This window comes from Pholcus phalangioides, unplaced genomic scaffold, assembly GCF_987345545.1.
Source record: "Pholcus phalangioides strain wild (caught in Gottingen) unplaced genomic scaffold, Ppha-v1.0 ptg000015l_1, whole genome shotgun sequence".
NCBI lineage: Eukaryota > Metazoa > Arthropoda > Arachnida > Araneae > Pholcidae > Pholcus > Pholcus phalangioides.
The window spans coordinates 63,999,243-64,023,366 of record NW_028301608.1 but is presented as its reverse complement, the minus strand read 5'-3'; the positions used below and the strand labels follow the sequence as shown (position 1 = coordinate 64,023,366).

Here is a 24,124-nt window from a genome sequence, read left to right as displayed (position 1 = left end):
TCAAAGAAATTGAAAGTTAAATTACTTTTTTTTGAATTTATCATTTAGTTGAGCTAGTTTCAGGGGGGGAGGAAATTTCTTCTGTAAAAATCAGTTTAATCCAAGGTAATTCTGGGTATCCTTTCATTCAAATTGTGTTTCACTAACAACACAGATTACTCTGGAAAAAAATTCCCAATCATTCCATTAAACTATAGCAGTATACTTGCTCATTTCTTAAGAGGAGGAAAAAACATTTCTTTTAAAAAGTCAATTACATTTTCCGTATAAAATACTGGAGGATCTCATTTACCTAACAATAAGATTTCAGAAAAGGGGAAAAAAATTATTGAATAAAAGTTCACAGCATAAACTAACCTAAAGGATATGAAAAAGGAAAAACCACAAAACTGCACAGGAAATCAAGTGATTGAGCTTATTTTGTTGAAGGGGGAAAAAATTGAGGACTAGCAAAATCATTAAACTTTATAAACCCTTATTTTTTTACAAACAAGGTATTTTGATTTATAGATGCCATAGTTTCTTAGAAAACTATGTAAAGTAAGTTATAATTTTTTTAAAGAAAGTGTCTAATTAGCAAACACAAACTCTTGTTTGAAACTATGAAAGTAGTTAACAGAATATTTGTTTTTCTTTTGACCCATATTCATATAAATTATGTTTCAAGCCTATGAAATTTCATCTGATCAAACAATTTTTGAAACATGTTTGATTTTCTTTAAATATTAACAAGGTAAGATTGGTAACATTTTTTTAGGTAATACTTTCATCATAATAATTTAACATCATGGCTTCTGTATCATTAGAGACTGTAGGAAGGCACATAATTTATCCAACTAGCCAATGAATTATTTATTAAAAATATTAAATTATAATTGCTATGACCTGTAACTTGCACAGTTTGGTGACTATCCAAAAAGTCTGTGTAGAGTTGAAATGAAACACACACATTTATAATATATACATAACATACTTGAGATATGCAAACATGCATTCAAAAGGGCACTTCGATCAGATAATATATACTGTACATATGGAAAAAAAATTATCTCAAATAACCAGTGCATGATAATTGTATTCTCACTTGCACACATACATCCAAAAACGATGCTACAAACTTGAAAACTTAAAGCAAAACAAAAATTTGATAAAACTCTCCTCATCAAAACGACTCACAATATATTTTTTTCACACTAGAATAATAAAGCTGTAAATACAAAATATAGTGAATATTTACAAAATATTCTCTCATCAAAGCAGTAAGGTCCACTTAATTATTTCAAAAGAAAAAGGGAAGAAAACTTTTGTATTTTTTTTATACTTTTCAACTATCGGATACAAGTAATATATGTGTGTCATAATTTCATAGCTCATGTAATAAATTATAATCAGCAAAAGCAATTAGGCACTTCGCAATTGAAAAATGCATAAAAACAAAAAATATATATTATTTTATGTACACAGCTAAGACTTAGACTGGTGAAGTGTTTAAAAACAAAGATACCCCTTAAAAAACTTACATGCAACATATTTGTACTAAAATGTTCAAAAGTTCTAAAACAAAATTTTATAGCCATCTTTACAACTTAATAAGAACAATCACTACAACAATCAGCAATCTAAACAAGTCAAATCTATACTTTAAAAAAACCTTGCTAGGATCTTTTATCTCCATGAGTTCGTCAGAGTAATATTAATACATATATACTCCAAGTTTTAACTGTTTGATACCCAAAAACATAGCATTTTATTTTTGTAGCGATTTCTCCAACAGTAAAATGTGCATTTACCTTTGGTGTTAATTAACTAGTTGAAATTATTTTTTGAAAAGCCACAGAGGGGGTAACTATTTTAAAAGCAACAAAAACCTCAACTGAAACTATAATTGCAAAAACAATGTAGTATATATTAATGAAATATATTGAAACTTTGTGTGAAGATATCGAAGAACATGATTTGATAATCCACATGAACTTTTCACCAATGTCATTAAAATTGCTTATGAATATAGTTTTTTTTTTGTAAATTTTGGTTAAAAAAATCTGAACATAAAATTATAAAAAAATTGTTTCAAAAATCAATCTAAAAACTGTACTATCACTTGTTCAGGTTAACCTCATCTCTTCCAGCCATTTGACAGTTAAAACTCAAATGCTTCACTCGCCAGTTTTAAGAATGGATGAATGCATGGGTATAATAAAACTAAAGTCTGTCTAAAACAGACCATAGATAACATGCATATTCTTAAGGCCAAAAAATTTTCACAAATTTACATCCCTGCATTCCAGACACCCTCACACACAAATACACTTGAACCTTGATTAACTGAGCTGAGACAAATGACCAGACCTAGGTAAACTAGTTACATATCCCATTCACAAGCACCGCACAACAGATTGAATGAAATTGTCAGATGTCACTAAAAAATCAGAGTTTTTCACTAATAATATTAACATGAGAGGGAATATAGCAGTGGTTAAAGACCTGAAAATGGGCAATCTGTCAAGATAAATGGAGTTCAATATTGTGTTGTAGAGACAATGGTTAAAGACTAGAAACAACACTGAGCAGAATTTTTCTAAGATGGAATCAAAAAGGGCTTTGAAAAAATGGGTACAAGTAAAAAAACACTCAATATAGCTAGTTTCATGCTTACACTTTTTGTTTGCTTCAAACAGCAATGTGCCTTAAGTGCTAAATGCAGGATAAGGTGATCATCCTCAAATAATCTCAAGGTGATGTACAGTCATTCATGGCGAGCCAAGGTTGGCTTAACAAATTCAAGTAGCAGCATGAGTTCTGAAAACTAAATACATGCAGAAAAAAACACATCAGATGAAACAAATTTATTTACACACAATCAGCAGATTCTCTATTTTATACAACTTTTCTGGAAATCATCTCTATTAATCAAGGTTCTACTGTACTCAGATTTTGAATCAAACTTTCCATTGAGACAGGCTATTCTCACAAACACTGTGGGATTTACGCAGTTGTAACTTTCAATTCTATTTTGTTCGAAAGAAATATGATTGCAAATTTTTTCAATAACTGTATGTTGAAAATAATAGCAAGGTTAAATTCCAGAAATTTCATGATTTAAAACATTAAAAACTGCCTTTTCATGGAAAAATTTATAAGTATATCATCGCTGTCTCTGTTCTGCCCAGTGCAAAGAAAAATAGCTCTCAACATATCATGAATACATAAATAATTATTTGAAATGTATTTGCCCCATTAACTTCAAGGATAGATGTTATTTTCTCTTGTGTAACAATAATGGGATGAACTAAACATATTTAAAAATAATATTTTGTCATTTTTATAAATTTCATAGTGGTCGTAAATCATTTCATCTTTTCTCACACAATATTCAAAATATAAGGATTTCAAAAATATAGAATTCTAAAACTATTTACATCTGAAAACTGGATAAATTTTGACTAATCATCTAAATTGATAATTGGAAAGCTTCTAATTTTCAAAAAAATAAATACCAAAAAAATTTTCATAACTTATTAATTACACATCTATCAAATTCTAGCCAGGAAAAAAAAAAGTTTTTTCTTAAATATCTAACACACCATACATTTTCTACACAAAAACAAGCTCCTTTGGTTTATTGAAAAATAATAATTCAGTATCAGTGATTTTCCAATGCATTGTTTTCTCTTCAAACATCTTGGGAATTTGCACGTATCATGAAAGTGGTAGGGTCAGCATCGCATGTAAATCAAGTAAACATTGTATATTGTACGCAAACTTTCTGTAAAACATTCCTCCCTTCTTTTGGGACATCAACTCAACTGATATGAAATACAATAAGCTTAACGAAAAGCAACAAATAACTTTTTTTAGAAGACAACCAGATATATTTCTTGAATGGTCCCTTAGATGTAATGGCAAAATTTGTCCACAAATAAACCAGCTTTAAAAACATGTTTTGATACAAGATGCTTTACATTTCTGCTCCATTTTATAAATATATACATGTATAACTCTGTAATCAATGAACTTGTTATCACTGGTTATGTATTAATAATTTGGTGCTACTTGACATAAAAACCATAATGTTCAAAGTAAAAACAACTGAAAATTTAAGCTAATTTTTCTCCACACAAAACTTTGACAAAAATCTCAAAGGTACGTACACATCATCCATATAATATCAGAGCAATTTCTGACAGCTGAGGTATAATTTGATTTATGTCAATGTGATGTTCTGGTGAGAAATTTATGCTTTCATGCAAGCTAACAATATAATATAAAATTGTATATATTCCTGACTTCAACTTTGTCCATTAACTTGTCAATAACAAAATTCATGCATAGCATTTCTTCGCATTTTGGTTTGTCTTGCTTGCAAAATATATATATATATACATATATATATATATATATATATATTTATATAAAATTTGTGACTTAGATAAACTTTAACAGAGGCGAAATTTAGTTATGACTAAAACATGAGCGGAGAAAATAAAATCCTTACTTACATTGGAATTTGACTCTGTTCTGACTTGAAACACACTTTCTGTATACATAACTCCAACAAAGGAGCATGAACTACATCTATTTTGTTCAACATTTTGCTTTTAAACTTGCAAGTATAAAATATTTAGAGAAAATAAAAACAGCCAGTTAAAAAAAGACTATATGAGACTTTACATATATACGTTGTATATTTACATATTTCACATCAATCACACTTTAAAGCACTTTCAAACAATTATTTTTGTGAGTTTTTTCTATATTTTTTTTAATAGTGGACAAATAAAACAGCTCAAATGCTAAGATAGAATATTCTCAACAATCTGATATAAGTGCATAAGATTTTGGATATGAACTGGCAAACACGATCTCCGATCATGAGAGGAAGGATCCAGAGAGAGCCACGAGAGTTTGTTATAACCTTCTAGAACATACCTGCAATAGAATATTATTTCAATTAAAAAAACAGCATTCAGTTGACAAAACTAATTTTTGCAAAAACATTTACATTCAATAATAAACATATCTAGAAAGAATAAACTCTAATGAGTTTGTTGAATGCGTAGCTTCTCATAAAGGATTTAAAAATATATATAACACACAATGCTTACAAATTATTTATCATAAAGTGTCAGTATTAGTAACTAACTGGTGCCCGAGTGGCATGGTGGTAAGATGCTCGTCTACCATCGTGAAGGTTGTTGTCAGGGTCCCGGGTTCAAACCCAAGAGAGGATATAGATAAGATATTTTCCCTAATGAACTCGAGGCGACCACCAATAGACAGCGCCTTCACTTCCAACCCATCTCACTAATGGCAGTAAATTGCAATATGGCCAGAGTTGGTGCTTGGTGAAGTAGTATTAGTAACTAAGATCATGGTCAAGAAACACAAATTAGCTGATAAATAATATTATCCTCTTATTGATTTACCACTACATGAGCACTATTCAAATACAATGCTATTTTAATGTGATTCATCTTAGAACTCTCATGACAAAGTGCCAAAATTCACCTAGTTAGTAGTTTTATCCTTCAGGCCATAAGGAATGAGCAGAGGAAACATTGCTGATGATGGTTCCATCATGTATGCAATTCCGAACCCAGGCACTAAGGTTCCCATCATGTATGCAATTCCGAATCTTCCCAAAGGATAGATGCAACTGGAAGTCACACTCTCAGAAAGCATCACTGACAATATCAATGCCATCCCATAGCAGAAGAAAGCATCATCACTGATGACTAAAATCCTTTTTTAAGGGTGTTTTTATTGTTAAGAAAGAGTGAAAAGTTATGAGCACTTGACTAGTACCAAGGATTTTTATTTGAATCAAAATAGTACAATTTTTGAAGTTGTTAAGTATTAAAATATGACTGTAAAGACATGACATAATCTAGAGTTATAATTCTCTCTCAAAGCAGCATATACCAAAACCTGCAATGTAGGTTGATGCTGATGTAGAACAATTTCGGGAAGAATTTTAATCAGTCATCTGGCTATGACAAAATAACACATGATGATTTTTGGTCAATTTATTTTAATTTAGAAAACTAATTAATAAATACTTTGAATTATAATTTTTCATCTATGATTTTGAAAACCTGTAAAGAACATCGTGTGAGTGAAGTCAGTTTCAATGCATTCATAAAAAAATTTAATCAAAAAATGTTTTATTACCTTCAAACTTCCAAAAAAAAAAGGAAAAAGGAGAAATTAATTAGCCAGATGACTGGTTGAGAAAAGAACTGTTCTGTGTAGAAAATACTATTTTGGGAATTTTTACTGCAGAACATTTTCAGTTGGCTAAGGGCTCGTTACAGAACAAAGCAAAAAATGCTACTTTAGGGCAATTCTTTGCCTATTAGGGGAAAAACTTTTAATACTTGCATCATCATGCTAATGATCAATAATGAACAAAATGCCAGGCTTGATAGGTAGTCATATTTTTGGCAACCAGAAAACACAATGTCCCAAATCCAATAAAAGGTAATGATTTTACCTTTTCACCTAATGATATTTAACTTAGTTAATTCAAATACTCTATAAATGGTGACCATTTAAACTTATCAAACTGAAAGACAATATTCAAAACTTAATTATTTAATTCAAAAATGAATTTAAAATATTCATCTCACCTCAAAACATCAGTTGTGAAGTTTGAGTCTAATGGATGGCAATTTCGATTATGAGAATTGGCATGAAGTATGTCATCAGAACCTTGCTGCACAGATGGCAAGTGAATCAATAATGCAAACTGCAAAATTAGAAGTATAGAAGTTTTAAGCATCAAATTTGTAAAAAAACTGTAAAAACCCATACAAAAATACAGATTTTCAAATAAAAATACAGTAGACTCGGTAATCTGGCACAGCTCGAAACAGCTGGATTACTGGAAGTAACTGAAAAAGAACATTTAAATAATATAAACTTCTGCCCAATGACATTTTCCTCTTCTACTGTATACTTGAAGGAAACCCATCTAAAAACACTAGTTTACTGGACAAACTAATGGTCAGATTATCAAGTCTACTGTAAATATCTTTATACTGTTGAGTAGTTTATGGTCATACTGGGAAAGGTTTAAAAACAATAAATCATGACTGACTGAAATTCACAGGAGATAACCTGATTTTATTGCAAACTCCACAGATGCAGATCATCCATAAATGCATTGGATATGGTCTGTTGATTTTTAAATGTGATTTCATTGATGGGTGCGATGATATCACTTAGTTAATCAAAAGACTGCAAGTTTTTATTTTATTTTAGAGCAGCGGTTTTCAACCTTTTTTGACTCGCGGAGCCCTTTTCAGTATATATTTTCTATGGCAGATTCCTGTTTGACTCAAGCAGCCCTTTTTTGCACATAATTTTATGGCAGAACCTGGTAGGCCTCTCTTATTTACTTATCTATTAGATTTACTGATTCATTTTATTTTCTTCGACTCACCACAGAGCCCTTGGGGCTCCATGGAGCACCGGTTGAGAACCACTGTTTTAGAGAAACATTTCTTGGAAATTTAGGTGCATATTAATAATTTTAATGTATAGGTTTTTCAGTCTTTAAATCATATCTTAAATCTTTCATCATGTCTATAGGTTTAAATACAGTAAAACCTCTGTTTTGCAGACACCAGAGACAAAAAAAATTGTCCATAAAAGAAGGGTGACCACTTTTGAGGGATATCCATTAAGAGGGGTTTTACTGTATTACGTTGTCATATATCTATATGTATGTATGTATATATATAATGTCTGTATGCCCATAGCATAAGCAGAATTTTCTCAAGGGGGGGGGGGTTATGTTTTCCCCTGCAAAATAACACTATAATCTCTGCTTGAGGGGGAGGGGTTAGAACCCCAAACACCTCTCCTTTGCGTACACCAATGTGTATGCCAGAGGTAAAGAAAACTATGTCCACATTTGTCAATGTTGGAGTAACACTATTAATTTGCTTTACTTTATTACACTACACAGACATTACTTAGTCCTACTTCACTAAATAATAGAAATATTTAATTAATAAAACAAGCAAGCTGTGTAGAAAGATACACAAAAAAAAAAATCCTTTTAAACTGCTCTCCTGTAAAATTTCTCTTTTGTGACATGATGCCCTTTACCTACGAATGAATGAATGAACGGCAGAATTTTGCCACTGGACTTATCCCGTTGCCAAGATCTCTTCCAGCCCAGCTTCGTGGCAGAGTCTGGAACATCGTCCGTCCCCCCTTTACCTACGGCATACAGATATATGTCTTGCATTTATATTTTAAAATGCTACTGAAGTTTAAGATTAATAATAGAATTATGAGAAATCTGAAGGGTAAATTTGTCGTTGATTATAAAAAGAAAAAGAAATCCACCTACTTTGAGAAAAACTGGTAATTTGCCCTGCAGGTGAGGACACGAAGACCAGAACCAAGAAGGAAGAGGTCCAGTCTTAGCTGTAGATACGTAATACCCAAGTGCAAGAGGCTGTTGCAAGAGTGGCAGAGGTTCATCTTGACTTTCATGTGCAATGCCCATACCCTGGAAAAAAAATCCTCATTCATTATGGCAAGTTCCAAATGCGACACTTTGAAATACATATTTTCTTTTCTCACATCAATATCATCATACCCTGTTGCTTTCTCCCAAGTGAAATGGCAGATTGTGTTGAACAGCTGTTGGACTAGATGGCTGTGACAAGCCGTCATGACAAGGCGAGTTATTAAGGGGTTGAGTTGGGCTGACAGGCCAGCCTAAGAGGTCACTCATCTCTTGATCAACATTCATATCTACATCATCATCTGCAAGTCCTTGAAGAAAATCTTCAAAGTGCTCTTGGCTTTCTTGAGACGACTAAATGGTAAAATAGAAGAAATTTTGAAAAATGAAATTTTTACACTGCTTTAAAAAATTCAATTTACATATAGGGAGCATTCACAATTAATATTGTACCATCAACACAAGGGGAAAAAAATTCTAACCTGTGTGGCAGATGTTGGAAAGACAAGAATATGAGTACATGTAGCATCTTCTGGTGTACTAAGCTTACAGGTATTGCAACTGGAACTACTAAAATGGTCATTAGGGGTGAACTGGTCTGCCATGATACGATAAACAGGATCAGGTTCCACAGATACCAGACATGCAGACAATATTGAGGGTGTATCACCAGCAGCAAGACCTGAACACTGCTTGCAAAGTTCTCGAAGCCTGCGACTATAAGAGAGAAGAGACTTGCGACTTAGAAGTGCTGCCCAGTCTCTAAGCTCCCCATGACCCAGCCTGCCTACACGACCAATGATTAGTCTCCATGGGTGTACTGTACTGGATAAAACCTCAAGGATGAAGTCAAGCAGCTTCTGAAGACCGAATCTTCTAACTTGAGCACATTTTCTTCTCCTATATCTGTAAAAACAAAAAAATGTAGAAACCCTAGATTAATTCTATTGCCATAATACACTAAAAGCGATTTTATAAAACTAATTCCTTGATGGCTGTGGCCAGAAAAGCTTTGTAGGAATTATTTTGTAAAATGTTTTTAGTAGTCAAAGTTAAAAAATTGCAAGAACAACATTTCAACAAGCACTTTCATATTAAGGATTGAGATATCAAGAGTATGTTTTTTTTTTTTTCTTCACTTACCTATCTGGTACATAAATGTTTATCACAGTAGTTTCCAATATTTCCCCTTTGTCATTTGTACAAGAAGCAAGAAGCCACTTTTTATCTGAAGTCAAGCAGTATGCACAGAACAATGTTCCAGACTTTTCCTGTCTATCACCAAACATTTCTCCTAGTTCTCTTTGTTTGTCTTTCATTGATGCCAAAATCAAAGGTTGGTTATAAACTTTGAGAGGGTCAAAACCTCTTACCTGAAAATAAATTTGAATGGGGGGGGGGGAACTAAGTTAATCTTAATAAGGTACACAGTATATCACATATAAGAGCGAATATTGCATACAAAGAAAATGGTATCACGGTCATTTACTATGTATATGTGATAGATTCAACACCTGACAAATAGACTCTTGTAAAATCATTTTTAATTGTGCAATAAATATGCATGAAGACAATATCAGATGAGACGGAAGTACTGTGGTGGCATCACCATACCTTTATAATCTTTGATTAAAAACAAAAAGCCAATGAGATTTACTCTGCTGCTAGGATCATATATGTAGGAATAATTCTGCTAGACATAGATGCTCTGATCAAAGAGATAACTAGGATTTTTGTCAGGATAGACAAGTTGGATTTTGGCAAAACTCCAAAGCAAAAAAAATTTTTGCAATGTTTTGAAGTTTTTTTAAATTTATACTTTTAACATTTGCTATCAAAGACAGTTGACTCTCTCTAGTGGCCCTTGTTGTGATGTTATATTAAATAACAGTTATCTTTTACTGATGTGCTATCTAATTACTAGGGCTCAGATTTTTGTAATGATAGTCATATTTTTTTTATGACCAGTCATATTCCGAGCATTTTCAAGTTATGTTATATTTTAAGCATTTTTGAGAAATCAGTCATATTTTATGAACTATCAAGCAATGGATCATATTTTTTGGACATTTATTACCAAAAAGTTTGATCTGTAGGAATTATTTTTCTGAAAATCCTTTATTCGTATTAAACTGCAACAAGATAAAAAGACAAGAACTCATTAAATTAATGTACTTTTAATGAATTCTTGTCTCTTTTGGAAAAAATAGCCTTTTGTTTCACTGATAGCCATTACTTTACTTGCGCTGGGACTCCTTGTTATGTTTCTGGGGGTCTTGGTATGTTTCATGCCATTGATGGCAGGCTAGGTACATGTGAAAAATGTTATTCATCTGGAAATGCAAAATCTTTGAGTTCAATGCGTTTTAATCATTTCTGAAGTCAGAGCCATATAACTATTTTTTTTTTTATCAGAGGGGATTAACTTAGTATTTTGCAGTCTCCCCCCCCCCCCCACACCATTATGTGGTTTGAGCATTATGATAGACTGATAGACTTGCATCATGAAGTGCATTATGATGGACTTGCACCTCACTGATGGCATAGAGGTGGTCGGCTGAAAATTAATGCATTTACAATTTAAATTTCAGTCTATAAGATAAGAATTACTGAAAAGAAGATATAAAATAATGCAAAAAATTATAAGGACATATTTTTGTATTTTAAGGTATTTATATGTTTTTAGGTCATGAATGCTCGCATATTTCCAAGATTTGTATATCATAAAAATCAGAGCCTTACTAATTACTATCCTCTTTCTACACAAATATGTTATATTTTTAGGACTCCTTCATGCATTTCATAATTCATTTAGTCTTTTGCAAGCAACATCAAAGTTATCAAACTCAAAAAATTGAAAAAAGTATTTTAAAAAACAATCACCTTCAAAAACAAAATAGGATAAGATCAAAACATTCATTCACTTACATCTTTGTTGCTCAAAAATAAATCTTGAGCAGCCGCTGGGCCAAAACCAGTAAGAGACTTGGCTGATGACTGACGTGACAACAATCTGTGACATTGCGAAAACACTGAAAATGCCAGTGTTCTCAGTTCTTCAGTTCTCCTATGACCATGAATGCTCTTGTCCATGCAGAGTATTGAATCAAGACTAATAAGCTGGAAAAAAAATCACTGCAATGCTGATATCTAAGTACAATAAACTTGCAACAATTAACACTTCAACTACAATTTAACTTAAATTTTAACATACATCAACAGGATTTTTTGGAAATGGTGTCCAAAAAATGGAGATGACACAAAAAAAATCATAAGATTCAATTGTGCCTTTTAAAAAATCACTTCAATCAAAATATCAGATTTTTGAAATTTTTATGCACCGTTCTGGCAAAATAAGGAGAAGTTTTTTAACTCTCATGGCATTAAATTTGGTAGACTTTCAAAGGAAAAACCATGTAAAAAATATTACACAAAAACTTAAGAATAGCAATATCCAAGCTATGAAATTCTAACACATTAAATTTATTGTGAATTGTAGTGATCTGCAAAAATATATTAAGATATTTTTGCTAAATAATTTATATCAAGCAAACACAATTACTTTTTTTTCAACCATATATGGTCTATCATTTTCATGAAGTGGCCAGTCCATTCACATATTGCCCAGACTTGAAGCACAGAAAGTCTGTTTAATTGCTAGTTACTTTAAAATACCAGACTTAAGACATGGACTGCAAAATATACACTAAACCTGATTTTCCTTTGATATTTTTACAAATTTAAACTTTTCTTATCGCACTTAAAATGAATGTTCATTATCAAAACATATATATTTATGCATGAGTATATTTATTTCATACTGACTGCATGAGTCCAATTTTTAGAAGATAAATACATTTAAAGCTACTATGAAATATTTGAAACCAACCTGGACACTGATGCAGTTTTTCACTGAATCAGGCAAGTATTTTAACATTTCTGAATAGCAGTTCATTAGACTCAAAGCCACAGTACGATACAAGCTTGAATCAACAGAAGCAAATGTGAATGGCTCCACAATATAGATAACGATTGCTGGTGATTCTTGGTCCTCCTCATCATTAGAATCTAATCCTGACTTTGAAGAGCTGGAAACACATCCACTACTACTGTCTGAGTCTGAAAAAAAAATATATATAGGTGCAAAGATGGAAGGAGAAGTGACATCTTGTATAAAAAATATATTTAATTTAAATGCATACGGCAAGACTAAAAAGACTACAAAGTTAAAATAATATAAAATCATTATCACCAACTAACTGTACATTGTTGACGACCTTGACTCTGTGGTCAGCTTTGACAGAGACCCACAAAATAACCCCCACCAGCAATAGCAAGAGAACTACTTGTAGGGCAACCTGAATTTGATCCGTCTACCCGAGCGGATGGTCACGAAAGGTTAGTTCTTGTTGCTGATCCTTTGAGGAAGTTGCTTGTTGATGCTTTAAAGTTGTTGTTGATCGTTGAAAGGTTTGTGGACAGTAAAGGGCAGGTCATCGCAGCAGATGTAAGCCGGTTTGATTCTGTCTATGTTTACAGATACTGGTCGACCTTTTATCAGTATTTGGAAGACCCTTTTCAATCTTAACAGTACCTGGTAAGGTCCCTCGTATGGAGGTTCTGGGACTTTCTTCACTCTGTCTGTGTGGAGGAAAACGTACGAGCAAGACAGTAGGTCCTTGCTGACAAAAACAGTGTTTTCCATGGCAAACACTCTGTCATGACTTATATTTTCCATGGTGGTCTTCAACTGATCAACAGAGCTTGATGGATCTGGGTGATGACTACTAGGTATGAAGAACTCTCCTGGAAATCGTATAGGTACACCATACACCATTTCTACAGTAGTGGCTTGCAAGTTCTCCTTCCAGGCGGCTCAAAAACGCATTAGAATTGTAGGAAGTACCATTACCCAGCGATCAGTTGCATGAGCCTTGATAGAAGACAAAGTCTTGATAGCAGCGTTCTACTTGACCATTTGCTTCTGGATGATATGATGTGGTCTTCTGATGAGTGGTTTCCAAGAACTTGGTTAGAGCCTTGAACAAAAAAGACTCAAACTGGACCCCTTGATCTGAGGTGATTCTGTCAAGTGAACCGAGCAACCTATCCAGCAAAGTAAACTTTGGCCACAGTGTCAGCAGAGCTATCCAGAATAGCGAGGCTTCAGGATATTTAGAGAAGCGATCCACATAGGTGAGGCAATATTTGTAGCCTTCTGAAGGAGACAAAGGGTCTACAATATCTATGAGGACATGTTCAAATCTGGCAAAAATTCCCCATGTGGGCTCTTTGTATGCCGGCTCCCTATGCATGTGAAGATGTCTCTACTCATCAGGATGGAATCAGCAGTCGAATGCAACCTGTAGAGACATCACAGTACAGCTGAAGCTTTGATTCATCAACAGGAAGAGACCAAATTTTCAAGGAAATCGATGAAGAATTGGTAAGTAGTTGCTGAACGTTCTCATCTTAGAGCTGTTCCTCTGCCATTTGTTTGAAGTCGGTGGAAGATGGTATCTCTATGCTAGATATTGATATCTGAGACATTGCATCTGGCACTACATTTTCTGCACCCTTGTTGTGTCAGATATCAGTGGTAAACTGACAAATGAAATTGAGGTGTCAAAGTTGATGAGGTGAGCATTTGTCAGTAGTTTGGCTGAAGGCATATATGAGAGGCTTTTGATCCATCTAGAGAACGAATGGATGGCCTTCAAGTATTTGATAGCAGAGTAGGCTGCCAACAGCTCTCGATAACATACGCTGTAATTTGTTTGTGCAGAAGATAACTTCTTGGAATAGAACCCAAGTGGCTGCCAAGATCCTGACACACATTGTTGCAAAGTTGCACCCATGGCAACATTGGAAGCATCTACCACAATAGATGCCACAATAGAGGGCCAAAGATGCTCCTACCACTAGAAATGCTAAAGCTGTTGAATCTGCCAGATCCCGCTTAGACTTCAGGAATGGACCAAATGATCACCTTCTTATCGTTTCTTTTGCCACCCTCGAGAAATTTATGCAGGAGTGTCTGAGTCTCTGCTGATTTAAGAACGAAACGACAATAAAAATTGAGGAGGGCCAAAAATCATGCGAGCTCGTTGTGTTTGGCTTTCTGGTATTCTGCGATGACAGACAACTTCTCTATAACATGAGGGGCCCGCCAGTTGTTGATATTACTATGGGCAGTCCCGCATATCGCCAGCGGGAACTCAGCAGGGGATCGTCATCGAACTCAAGTGAAATAGTGATAAAAGAGATGTGAAATATTAATGTTATAAATGTTTTTGCAAATGTAATTATACATGAAAATGCAATATTTTACCTTCATGCCGTCAGTGGGCCATGGACCACCTTGTGGTTAATAACATCATGAGAATTTCAAAGTGCAATAGTCCTTGCGTTGTAAACCCTGGCCAGGTCTCCAAAGTTTACATTCTGTGTTGCCAATTTCCATACATCAAAAGGTTACGTAATAGTATTTTATTCCATATAAATATGCAAATGTGATATTGTTTGTTAAAGGGTTTATGTTAATTTCAGTACTATTCAATCCTCAGTGTTGCTTCGTCATAAACTATCACATGAACACAAAGAGTTTCCCCATATATATATATACCAGCAGTGTGCTGAGTATCGACTATTTGACCTGATTTGATTCCTGCATTTGATTGCAACTTAGTTGCTTGCTGAAGCGCATCATCCGGCTTTGCTCCATGTGAAGGGTTGCTTGCCTTCCATTGCTATGGGTTGATGATCCAGTTTCTTGCTGCAACGCCATCGGGATAGCACTGCCTCCCCTCTTGTTGGTCATCTCTCTAATCGTCTGGTCGTCTGCATGTGAAAGTACAAGGGGATGCCCTCGCATCAAGAATGAAATATTGCTGACCAACTTTGGGATGTATCTGTGTCCTTCCTGGACTTGCTAGTGCAGATTCTTGCCGAACTTGTGCTATCAGGAGGTGATCCAGATTCCGATGCATAGAGTGCTAGTTTCTCTGATCGAAGGTGCACGGCTTGGAGCATATATGGGCTTTGTTTCCAAAGTGTCAGTGATACCAGCACCGTCCTTCGATGAAGGCAACGAAAGTTTGTCATCAAGGCTGGGACTGAACTTCTAAGCAGCCCAAATACGAAACGATTTGGTGCAGCATGTTCTTTAGCTGTTGGTCAGACAATAATTTTTTTTTCCTGATCATTGGAAGGCTGTAACCAATTATAGGTGCGAGGATAGAAAGATGATTACGAAAATATATCAAAATTTACTTGTATTAGATAGATTACATCTGAGCAAGATCAAATCACAGTGATTTTTATAACATGTAGTACATACCATGATCTTGCTGTTTTGTTGTGGCTGTTGTTGTTGGATCTGAACTATCATGGTTTGATGGAGCAGGTGAACCAGCTATATTTGACCTTTCACTATTTTTCGAAGAAGGTGCATCTAACAGAGATTTGTCAAGTGGAAGGGTAGACAGATGAGGTGCTAAAAGTGTGCAAAAATATTACTGTTAGTAAGTAATATACATCTTATCAACACATAAAACACAGATGGAATCACTTCATAAAAATAGTACGATTCTGTGAAAATAAAAAATAAATTATTTATTACAGACAGTCTAATCTTAGTTTGTTTTATTAAATAATTCCGATAAAATTTGAATTGTCATAATATATATACAACAAGAGAGAAGGAATCAAACATTTCAAATGAAAATAAGCTGGACACATTGCAAGATGATGGGGAAAACAAATACACTGAGCTTATATTCTCAAAATGCTAAATATCCACAAAAAAAGTGACCTCCAAATAAAGAGTTATGAGCATGTAATGCTGGTGTGAATTAACTTGATGAGGGGGAAAAGCATGACAGAGAATAATGAAAAAATTTAGATGAAACCCATATCAACCAATGTTGTGTGTGTGTGTGAGAGCAGTTTTTGATAAAATATACATGCAGAATTACCTTATTAATACCTTATTATATACATGCAGTATAATAAGGAAAAAAAGATGTGAAACATAATCTTTACCCAATCTATGCCGACAAACTCTTGCATACAGCTTAAGCTTGCTGGAAATGGAACTTTCTCCAAGGTTATTAAACCAGTCATCAATAGGTTCTTCTGCCAATTTCACAGCAGCATTCTTTCCAACTCTCATAATGCCATCCCTAAGGACTTTAGTAATAGGTACATGCCTACCAAGCTTGAATAGCTCATAAACGCTACTCAGTTCTTTGAAGAATGACTTGACCTGAGATATTATAAATTCACTTTCTGGCGTCACAACAATATATGCTACATCTCTCGGAAGAGAGTAAGGCTCCAGAAATAACTGATCCTGCAAATACATGCATATAGAGCACAATTATAATCAATAGAAAAAATGCCCAGTTGTAAGGAAAAATAATTGTATGCATTGTAATTCTAAGAATACCATCACTGTAATTACCCAATATTTCAATGCATATGGTGACAATGACAAGCAATCTCTTTCATACCCAACAGAAACATATGGTATTGGTTGAGGTTCGCATTGGTCTTCACCAGAGAATTTTTTTACCTGATCCTCTTCACCTATTAATAAATAACGAGAAAATGCTCTAGGTCAGGGGAAAAACTATATAAGACTGTGATTAAAATATATATGCAAAAAAAGAATAATACAGCTGAGGCATTACGCATGATAAAGTTACTTCATTCTACCAAAATTTCCTTATATTGAAAACTTGAACACATTCCGGTATAACTTCCATTTGCAAACTTTTTTTTTTTGCTTTGAATTTCTTTCCCATTTCTTCATTGAGATGTTCCAATTCCTTTCTAATGAATATGTGTGAATGCAGACTGCACAGAATAAGGAAAATTTGGTTATAGATACTACTAAACCACACATGTACCTCGTCCATATTCCTCTGCGGAACTTCTAACGAATTGGTACATGTTGGAATGTGCTTGTCCATGTTGTGAACCTAACGTGAAGCTTGTTTCTGTGTAATGCTTGTTATAGTAATACCATCTACCAAGTATTTTTTTGAATTATGTGTGAAGAAGCGTACTGTTTGGAGATTTTACCGTTGTAGGCCTGTTGCTCTATGCGGCGAGACTTTTTAATGGGGAGATTAGCTTGCATTCGCACCTCAAAGTTGGGAACCACAGAAAACAAACTTCAGCCGACCACCACTGTGGCGAAGGTGGTGATTATAGACACTATATATCAACACTATTATAAGAAAGGGTGTGATAGCCCAGGTCAATAAGATACTCGCCTACAATAACAAAGGATGTTTAGAGGTGTCATGAGTTCGATACCCGGTTGTCCTAGTCAGAAACTTTCCTGATGCAGGAGGTACAACAGAGACATGGCCACAGAAAAAGACTGCTACTGCAGGGAACCTCACACAGATGGGTTAGCGCACCAACCTCCCAATGAGTATAAAAAGGCTGATATTTGGAATCAGTAATAAATTATAGGTACAGGTCTAATTAGCCCTCACGTGCAGAAAATGACCGTGGTGTGATAAAAATTATCAATGATTAATACTATAAGAATCATCCCCATTTTTTGGCGAAGTTTGCATTTACATCATTCAGCTCACATGCAAGATAGTAGTCTGTAGAATGAAATGTGCAGCATACATGAGACATGCTGTAGTCAAAATGTCTACAGTGTATCACTTTGGAGGAAGTTTTATTTTAAACTTAATAATTCCTTAAAAATTTATATCCATTTATTAAAATTGATATCCATAGTCTGAGAAATTCAAAATGTATCTCGTTCAATTATTTATTATCCTTAATGTGTATTAACTTTTTTTAGAATAAAATTTCACATCAAATATTATAGACATTATATGAACAAATATTGAACTATTTGGTTCAATATTTTGTACTTTGGTTTGATATTATCTATAAAATATAAAAACATATTATAATACAAGATAAATTTTAAAAAAACATCACCTCTTTCAGAAAGTAAAATATGGAATTCTCGCCATGTTAAAGGTCCTGAAACAACATGTGTAGGCGTGTAGTCCCAAACACGAAGGTTTTTCTTCTTGTGAATAGCTTCTTGAAGCATTGGTTTCAACATTTCTAAATGGAGCATTATTTCTTGGCTTGGAGAAGGAAGTATATCTGAAAGTAACCATCAACAGTTATTTCAGAATTAAATATGCATATAACAATGAATGATTTGTTAAAATATTTCTATACAAGTCAAAATATATGAAGAAACAGTTGATTATTATTACAGTCCACGTTCGATATAACGACCCCCTTCGTCCCGTCAAAAACAGACATTATATTGGGAGGGTAATTATATTGAAAGTAAAATACGTATGATAGTCGTTCTGTGGAAGCATTTGTGACTTATCCTACCGGTCATTGTAATGGAATGATTGCAATAATGTGGGGTTATAATGAGCGCTGACTGTAGTTTGAATTTATCATAACTTATAATATTTAGAATAAAGCTTTCCTTCTTATTTAGCACATATAACTATGGATAAAAAAAGCATGAAGCCTTTCTCACTTGTCGCCGAAATCTACGTAACCTCAGAAGATGGCTGCCACAGATGTGGGCGAAATGTTAGAAAGGAAAAATTCCTTAGACCATATTTTCCAAACTTTTGTTCCATCGCCTCCTTCTTCAGATATTTTTTGCAAAGCACTTGCAAGTCACCGAATGCGGGTCATAGAAGAATCAGACAATACTTCAAAATAAATTCCATTCAATTCATTTTTTTTAAATTTGACTGCTCAAAATTTTTTTTAATCATCAATTGTTTTTCTTCTTAGTTCTTCCTCCAACAAATCGCAAATGAATGGAACCCGATATATTCTGATGTAAGTTTACATAGGAAAAGGGGGAAAATATCATTCAACACATGCTGGAAAACGAATGACTCATGCACTACCCAGTGTATACTAGAAGCACATAAGCAGGCAGCGTTTTCAAAATTTCCCATACATTATCCAGTCAGTATTTTGGTTATATAACAATGTTATGTAATATGTATTTCAGGGGTGGGTGACAAAGTCCATTTTGGAGCAGCAAAATTCAGGATTCGGAGCAGTCTTGGAGCAGCAAATTGAGGATTTGGAGCAGATATTTATAAATTGGAGCAGCAAAATTAACAACAATATTTTTGTTAACCCTCACCCCTTTTCAAAATAAAACAACTGTACTGTCTTTTGTTATCAAACATGTTTTCATCAGCTTGTTTTTTGTTTCTGGTGCTTCAGGCTTTTGACACCTTGTTTGAAAGAGCGGCTGTCATAACATTTTTCGCACTAGTCTATTTAAGATGATTTTTGCTTACTCAGGGCACTATTTGCTGTCTGAAACAGCAGCCCTTCAAATGGGCTGAAAATTTTCTAGTCTTTATAGATATTATAAATTTTCTATATCAAGTTTTCAATTTATTTATACTCAGAAAGAAATTGTTGCAAAATGGGAGAGAATTTCGGAAGAATCAACACGATGGTTGGCGATTCAGCACTCATTATTTGGCGAGATTGGCGATCTCACACTCGTTATTTGGCGATTTAACACTCATTATTCGGCAACATTAGCGATTTAACGCTCGTTATTCGGCGGACATGCGCTTTTCACTCCTGGAATATTTTTTTTCACGAAACATGGGATTTGACGCAATGACGATCGACTACAGCAATTTCTGCTGCTTCCAGTGGCGACTTTTTTTTTTTTTTTAAACGGAAACTGACTTGCATTTGAGCTTTAAAGCTGAAAGATTATTGCAAACCATCTTTAGTTGCACGATCACGGATATTATTGGGGTTTCGCGATGGAAAGCCTGATGATGGGCAGATAGTTTAAATACGGCGATAGTTGAAGTACAGTGGAATAAAACACGCTCTTTTCGGAAAGAATCGTTTCGCGGCAAGCAGAAACAACAATTTTTTCCTTTCTGAAATTCCGGGCATACTGAAGCAAAATTTGCTATTTGGAGCAGAAAAATACGAAAGTACCCTATTGGAGCAGGATGGCGCAAGATGTTAATTTTGGCGCAGTGCGGTGCAATTGGAGCAGAGTTCCCACCCCTGGTATTTCTGTAAGGATTTTGCAAGTAAAAGGATTCAAAAATAAAACATATGAATAACATTCGATGCATACTTGTCAGATAAGGCCACTTGTGAAGACAGCCAGATTTGAGACTTTCATCCCATCTGCAACTCACAACATTGTCTATTGCAGCTCGCCCATCTTCAAGTGCTATAACACAAATTTCACAAGCATCGTGCAACATTAAGGCATTTAACTGGAGAGGCACAGATTGCTGTGATGACAAATTTGGCTTGTGAAGCAAACAAAATGAAGAACACAGTGATTTACAGTGAGACTTGATCAAATCAACCACGGGGTGTGGTATTTGGTCAGCAGGTAATGAATCGATTTTCCTAATATCCTCATTTGATTTTAGTGACTGATGCTTTGAGAGATTGGCATCATCCATTGCAAAACCAGTAATATCAAATTCATCTTCCAAGAACAACCCAGCACCACAGCTCTGATGTCGATAAACCACTGCACTGAAACCACAAGTACACTTATATTGAGGGCCATCACTGTCGATTGGCAACAATGAACTGGGTAAATTTATGCCCACATCTGATCCCTTGATATTCATATTGCACACACATAAAGAACAGCTGTCAAAATTATGATCTTTGAATGTGTTTAGCATTGAGTCTGAGAGCAGCAGGTTGACATAAAGGCTGTGAGCTTCTGGTGATGGAGGAGTTAAACTGAGGATTTCAACAGAGCTAACATGTTTGTTTATGTACGAAGATGAACTAGATGCTGGAGACTGGGTTTCTGTTGCATGAAACATGAAACGCTGGTCCAACATAGGATCCATGGCATAGGCAGAATTGTACATTCTTTCTTCATCGATAGAAGAAAATGACCGGTTTTGCTGACTAGAAAAGAAAGAAAAAAAGTTAATGAACTCTTAAAACAAAAGGTTAACAAAAACATTTTGAATTCCATAAACATTTTTCCTACAGAAAGCTGTTGAGAAAGACTGTCAAGAAATATATTATTAGCCAACTCTGAAATAGCATTTCATTATATAGCTCAGAATGGCATTTATAATTATTCAATGACCAAACAAAAATGTTAAGCACTAAACATGTTACTGATCAAAATAGATCTGAATAATGAGCAAAATAAACTCATACATTAAAAATTTTCTTAAAAAACTCATTCAAATATTTTTTAAAATAACTTAAAATAATTTGTAGCAAATCTATTCATTAATACAGTCTGACTCACAACGACTTCAGATGTTAAGAATTTTCACATATAACAAAATTTTTATATTTCTTATGAATTTCATATTGCTTATCAAGAGGGTAAAGATATAAAAAGTTCGCACACGTAATGAATATTTTCTCTATTTTTCCAAAATAATGTTTCAAAAACTGGAAAAGTTTCTCCGATATATATTTTGCTTTTTAAATTTGATCTATTTTTATACAGGTGTCCTCTCTTCCAATAGCTTATTCCTAAACTGTTAGTCTTAGGGGTAACTTAATTGCAAAAAATAATGTTCTAAATTTTCCCACACATCCCTAAAGCTATTCATATAATCATACCACAAAAACATTTCTTTAAAAAAAATAACGAAATTTCAATTTTTATATGTTCCCTGGGTTATGTCATATTTTACAAAAATCATGCACTCTCATAAAAGTACAGTCAAACTAGGTTAATTTCAGTTCAATTCAAAGTCACTGAAAAAAGGTTTGAATTATCCAATTAATCCACCTTGGATCCAAGAAACGACAAAAATTACAACTTAATCATCAACATTTCCACACAGAATAATAGTTATGAATTATTAAAATTTTATCATCAGTTATCAAATTTTTTCCCAAATTTTAATTATTTATAATTATAATAATTTATGTTAGCTATTGTTCTGAATTCAAAATCACTGCAAAATTTCTTCACCCAGCTTCAGATAGATTTATTTCTACAACACAGATGAATACAAAAAACTAGGGATTAATACCCAGCATACATGTTATGCATACAATATTGACAAAATCATTAATTAATTAGGCAAAGACAAAAAAGTCAGATTCATGGAGGCGAGTGGGCAATTCACATAAACCAATGTTGATGATGAAAAAAAATAAACTTGATCATGATTATTATCATGTAAATGCCACTGAGCTGGTAGAGGGGAAAAAAGAGCTATTATATAGTCTGCTTTATAAGACTGATTTACGGAAACAATTCATGATCATCTGTCATGAAACGTTTCCAAACTTTGTTTATCTTTATATTATTATATATATTTATTTATTTATATTACTATCTTTATATCATTATATTATTTATTCTATCAAGGAAATATGCTTCCATTAACAGACTTCAACTGTAAAAAGATTCAGATTTTGAATGGTACACCTTGATCCATAGGTTGAATAACATAATCTGTATCAAGTGATACACTTTCTTGATGCTTTCCAGCCAAACTATGTTGCTTCTCGGCCTTTTGGCTAAGATCAAAGTGTAGCCAAACTATGTTCAAATAGACAATAACTTACCAAAGAAAAAATTGAGAACAACAAATATTCACAACTTTTGTTTTTGAAAATTTTTGTTTCGCAACTTGGTAAAATAAAACAAGGTCTGACTTCTTTTAGAATATTTCCAAACTAAGTTTGCTGATAGAAAAATCATAATTTTTCCCTCCAACTTTAAATTATCCAAAACATTTGAAAAAATTTCGAATTAAACAAGAAATTTTAACATTCAATGAGATAGAAAACTCAAGAGGAGTTTGTAAAAGTCTGAATTATACAAAATTTGAATTAACCAAGTTCTACTGCATTATTCTAAGACAAAAACTGAACAAGTTATAAAACACTGAATATTATGAATTTTAGGGATTTTCGTAATAAGAAAACAAATCATCCCAGCCCAGATTTAATGAGATGTATGAAAATTAATATCCAATATGATTTTCTAAATACTTCACTCAATGGCATAACATTGGGAGTTGTTAGAGTGCTCCCGATGAATAAATCAATTCAGCTGAAATTTATGTGCCGCAATTTACCAACCTTGATAACATAGCTTGTTTTTCATGAAACTGTTCACCAATCAGTTGATACACTGAGTTTGATCTGGACAGATTTTGATTTTGCTGTTCCCATGATGGCTTATAAATGCATTCTGCTGGTAAAATTATTGGATCTGATGAGCAAGGAAGTTCAGTAACTGGAGCATAAAGTGATGATTCAATGACTGCATCTTGCTCTTCAGGTTTCCAAACCACAAATGGATCCTGATAAATCAGAAAAAATGTCATCAAAAAATGTCATTTGTTTATTTTCTTCTTACGTAGCAAGCACACTATTAAAAAATGTGTTATGAGTGCATAATCATTAGGACTCTGATTTTTATGGCCTAAAGAAGAAACAGCATTGCTGATCGGTTGAAAAACCTGAAAAATACAGGGTTTTTTAAATCTATCAGCAAGGGCATTTCATCTTTAGGTCATAAAAATCTGAGTCCTAATAATTATGTAAAAGAGTACTGATATGTAAAATAAACACTTCATTTATCTTTGAAGTACCGAGAATTTCTCA

The 24,124-nt window shown here is 33.7% G+C and overlaps 1 protein-coding gene across 3 annotated transcripts in view; it reads right to left on the bottom strand.

The window, feature by feature from the left end:
* Nucleotides 1–827: 827 nt before the first annotated feature.
* Nucleotides 828–24,124, bottom strand: part of LOC149076492 (mediator of RNA polymerase II transcription subunit 13-like) — a 42,675-nt gene continuing 19,378 nt past the window's right edge. For all 3 annotated transcript variants that reach the window (XM_089244066.1, XM_089244065.1, XM_089244068.1), the window contains 14 exons: nt 23,597–23,820; nt 20,634–21,439; nt 18,458–18,631; nt 16,947–17,071; nt 16,526–16,835; nt 15,822–15,977; nt 12,372–12,601; nt 11,411–11,602; nt 9,626–9,855; nt 8,965–9,388; nt 8,615–8,836; nt 8,363–8,524; nt 6,630–6,748; nt 828–4,929 (listed from right to left, as the gene is read on the bottom strand). In XM_089244066.1, coding sequence (XP_089100192.1) covers nt 4,794–4,929; nt 6,630–6,748; nt 8,363–8,524; nt 8,615–8,836; nt 8,965–9,388; nt 9,626–9,855; nt 11,411–11,602; nt 12,372–12,601; nt 15,822–15,977; nt 16,526–16,835; nt 16,947–17,071; nt 18,458–18,631; nt 20,634–21,439; nt 23,597–23,820 — 3,510 coding nt within the window. In that variant the 3' untranslated portion in view covers nt 828–4,793. The remainder of the gene's footprint in view (nt 4,930–6,629; nt 6,749–8,362; nt 8,525–8,614; nt 8,837–8,964; nt 9,389–9,625; nt 9,856–11,410; nt 11,603–12,371; nt 12,602–15,821; nt 15,978–16,525; nt 16,836–16,946; nt 17,072–18,457; nt 18,632–20,633; nt 21,440–23,596; nt 23,821–24,124) is intronic.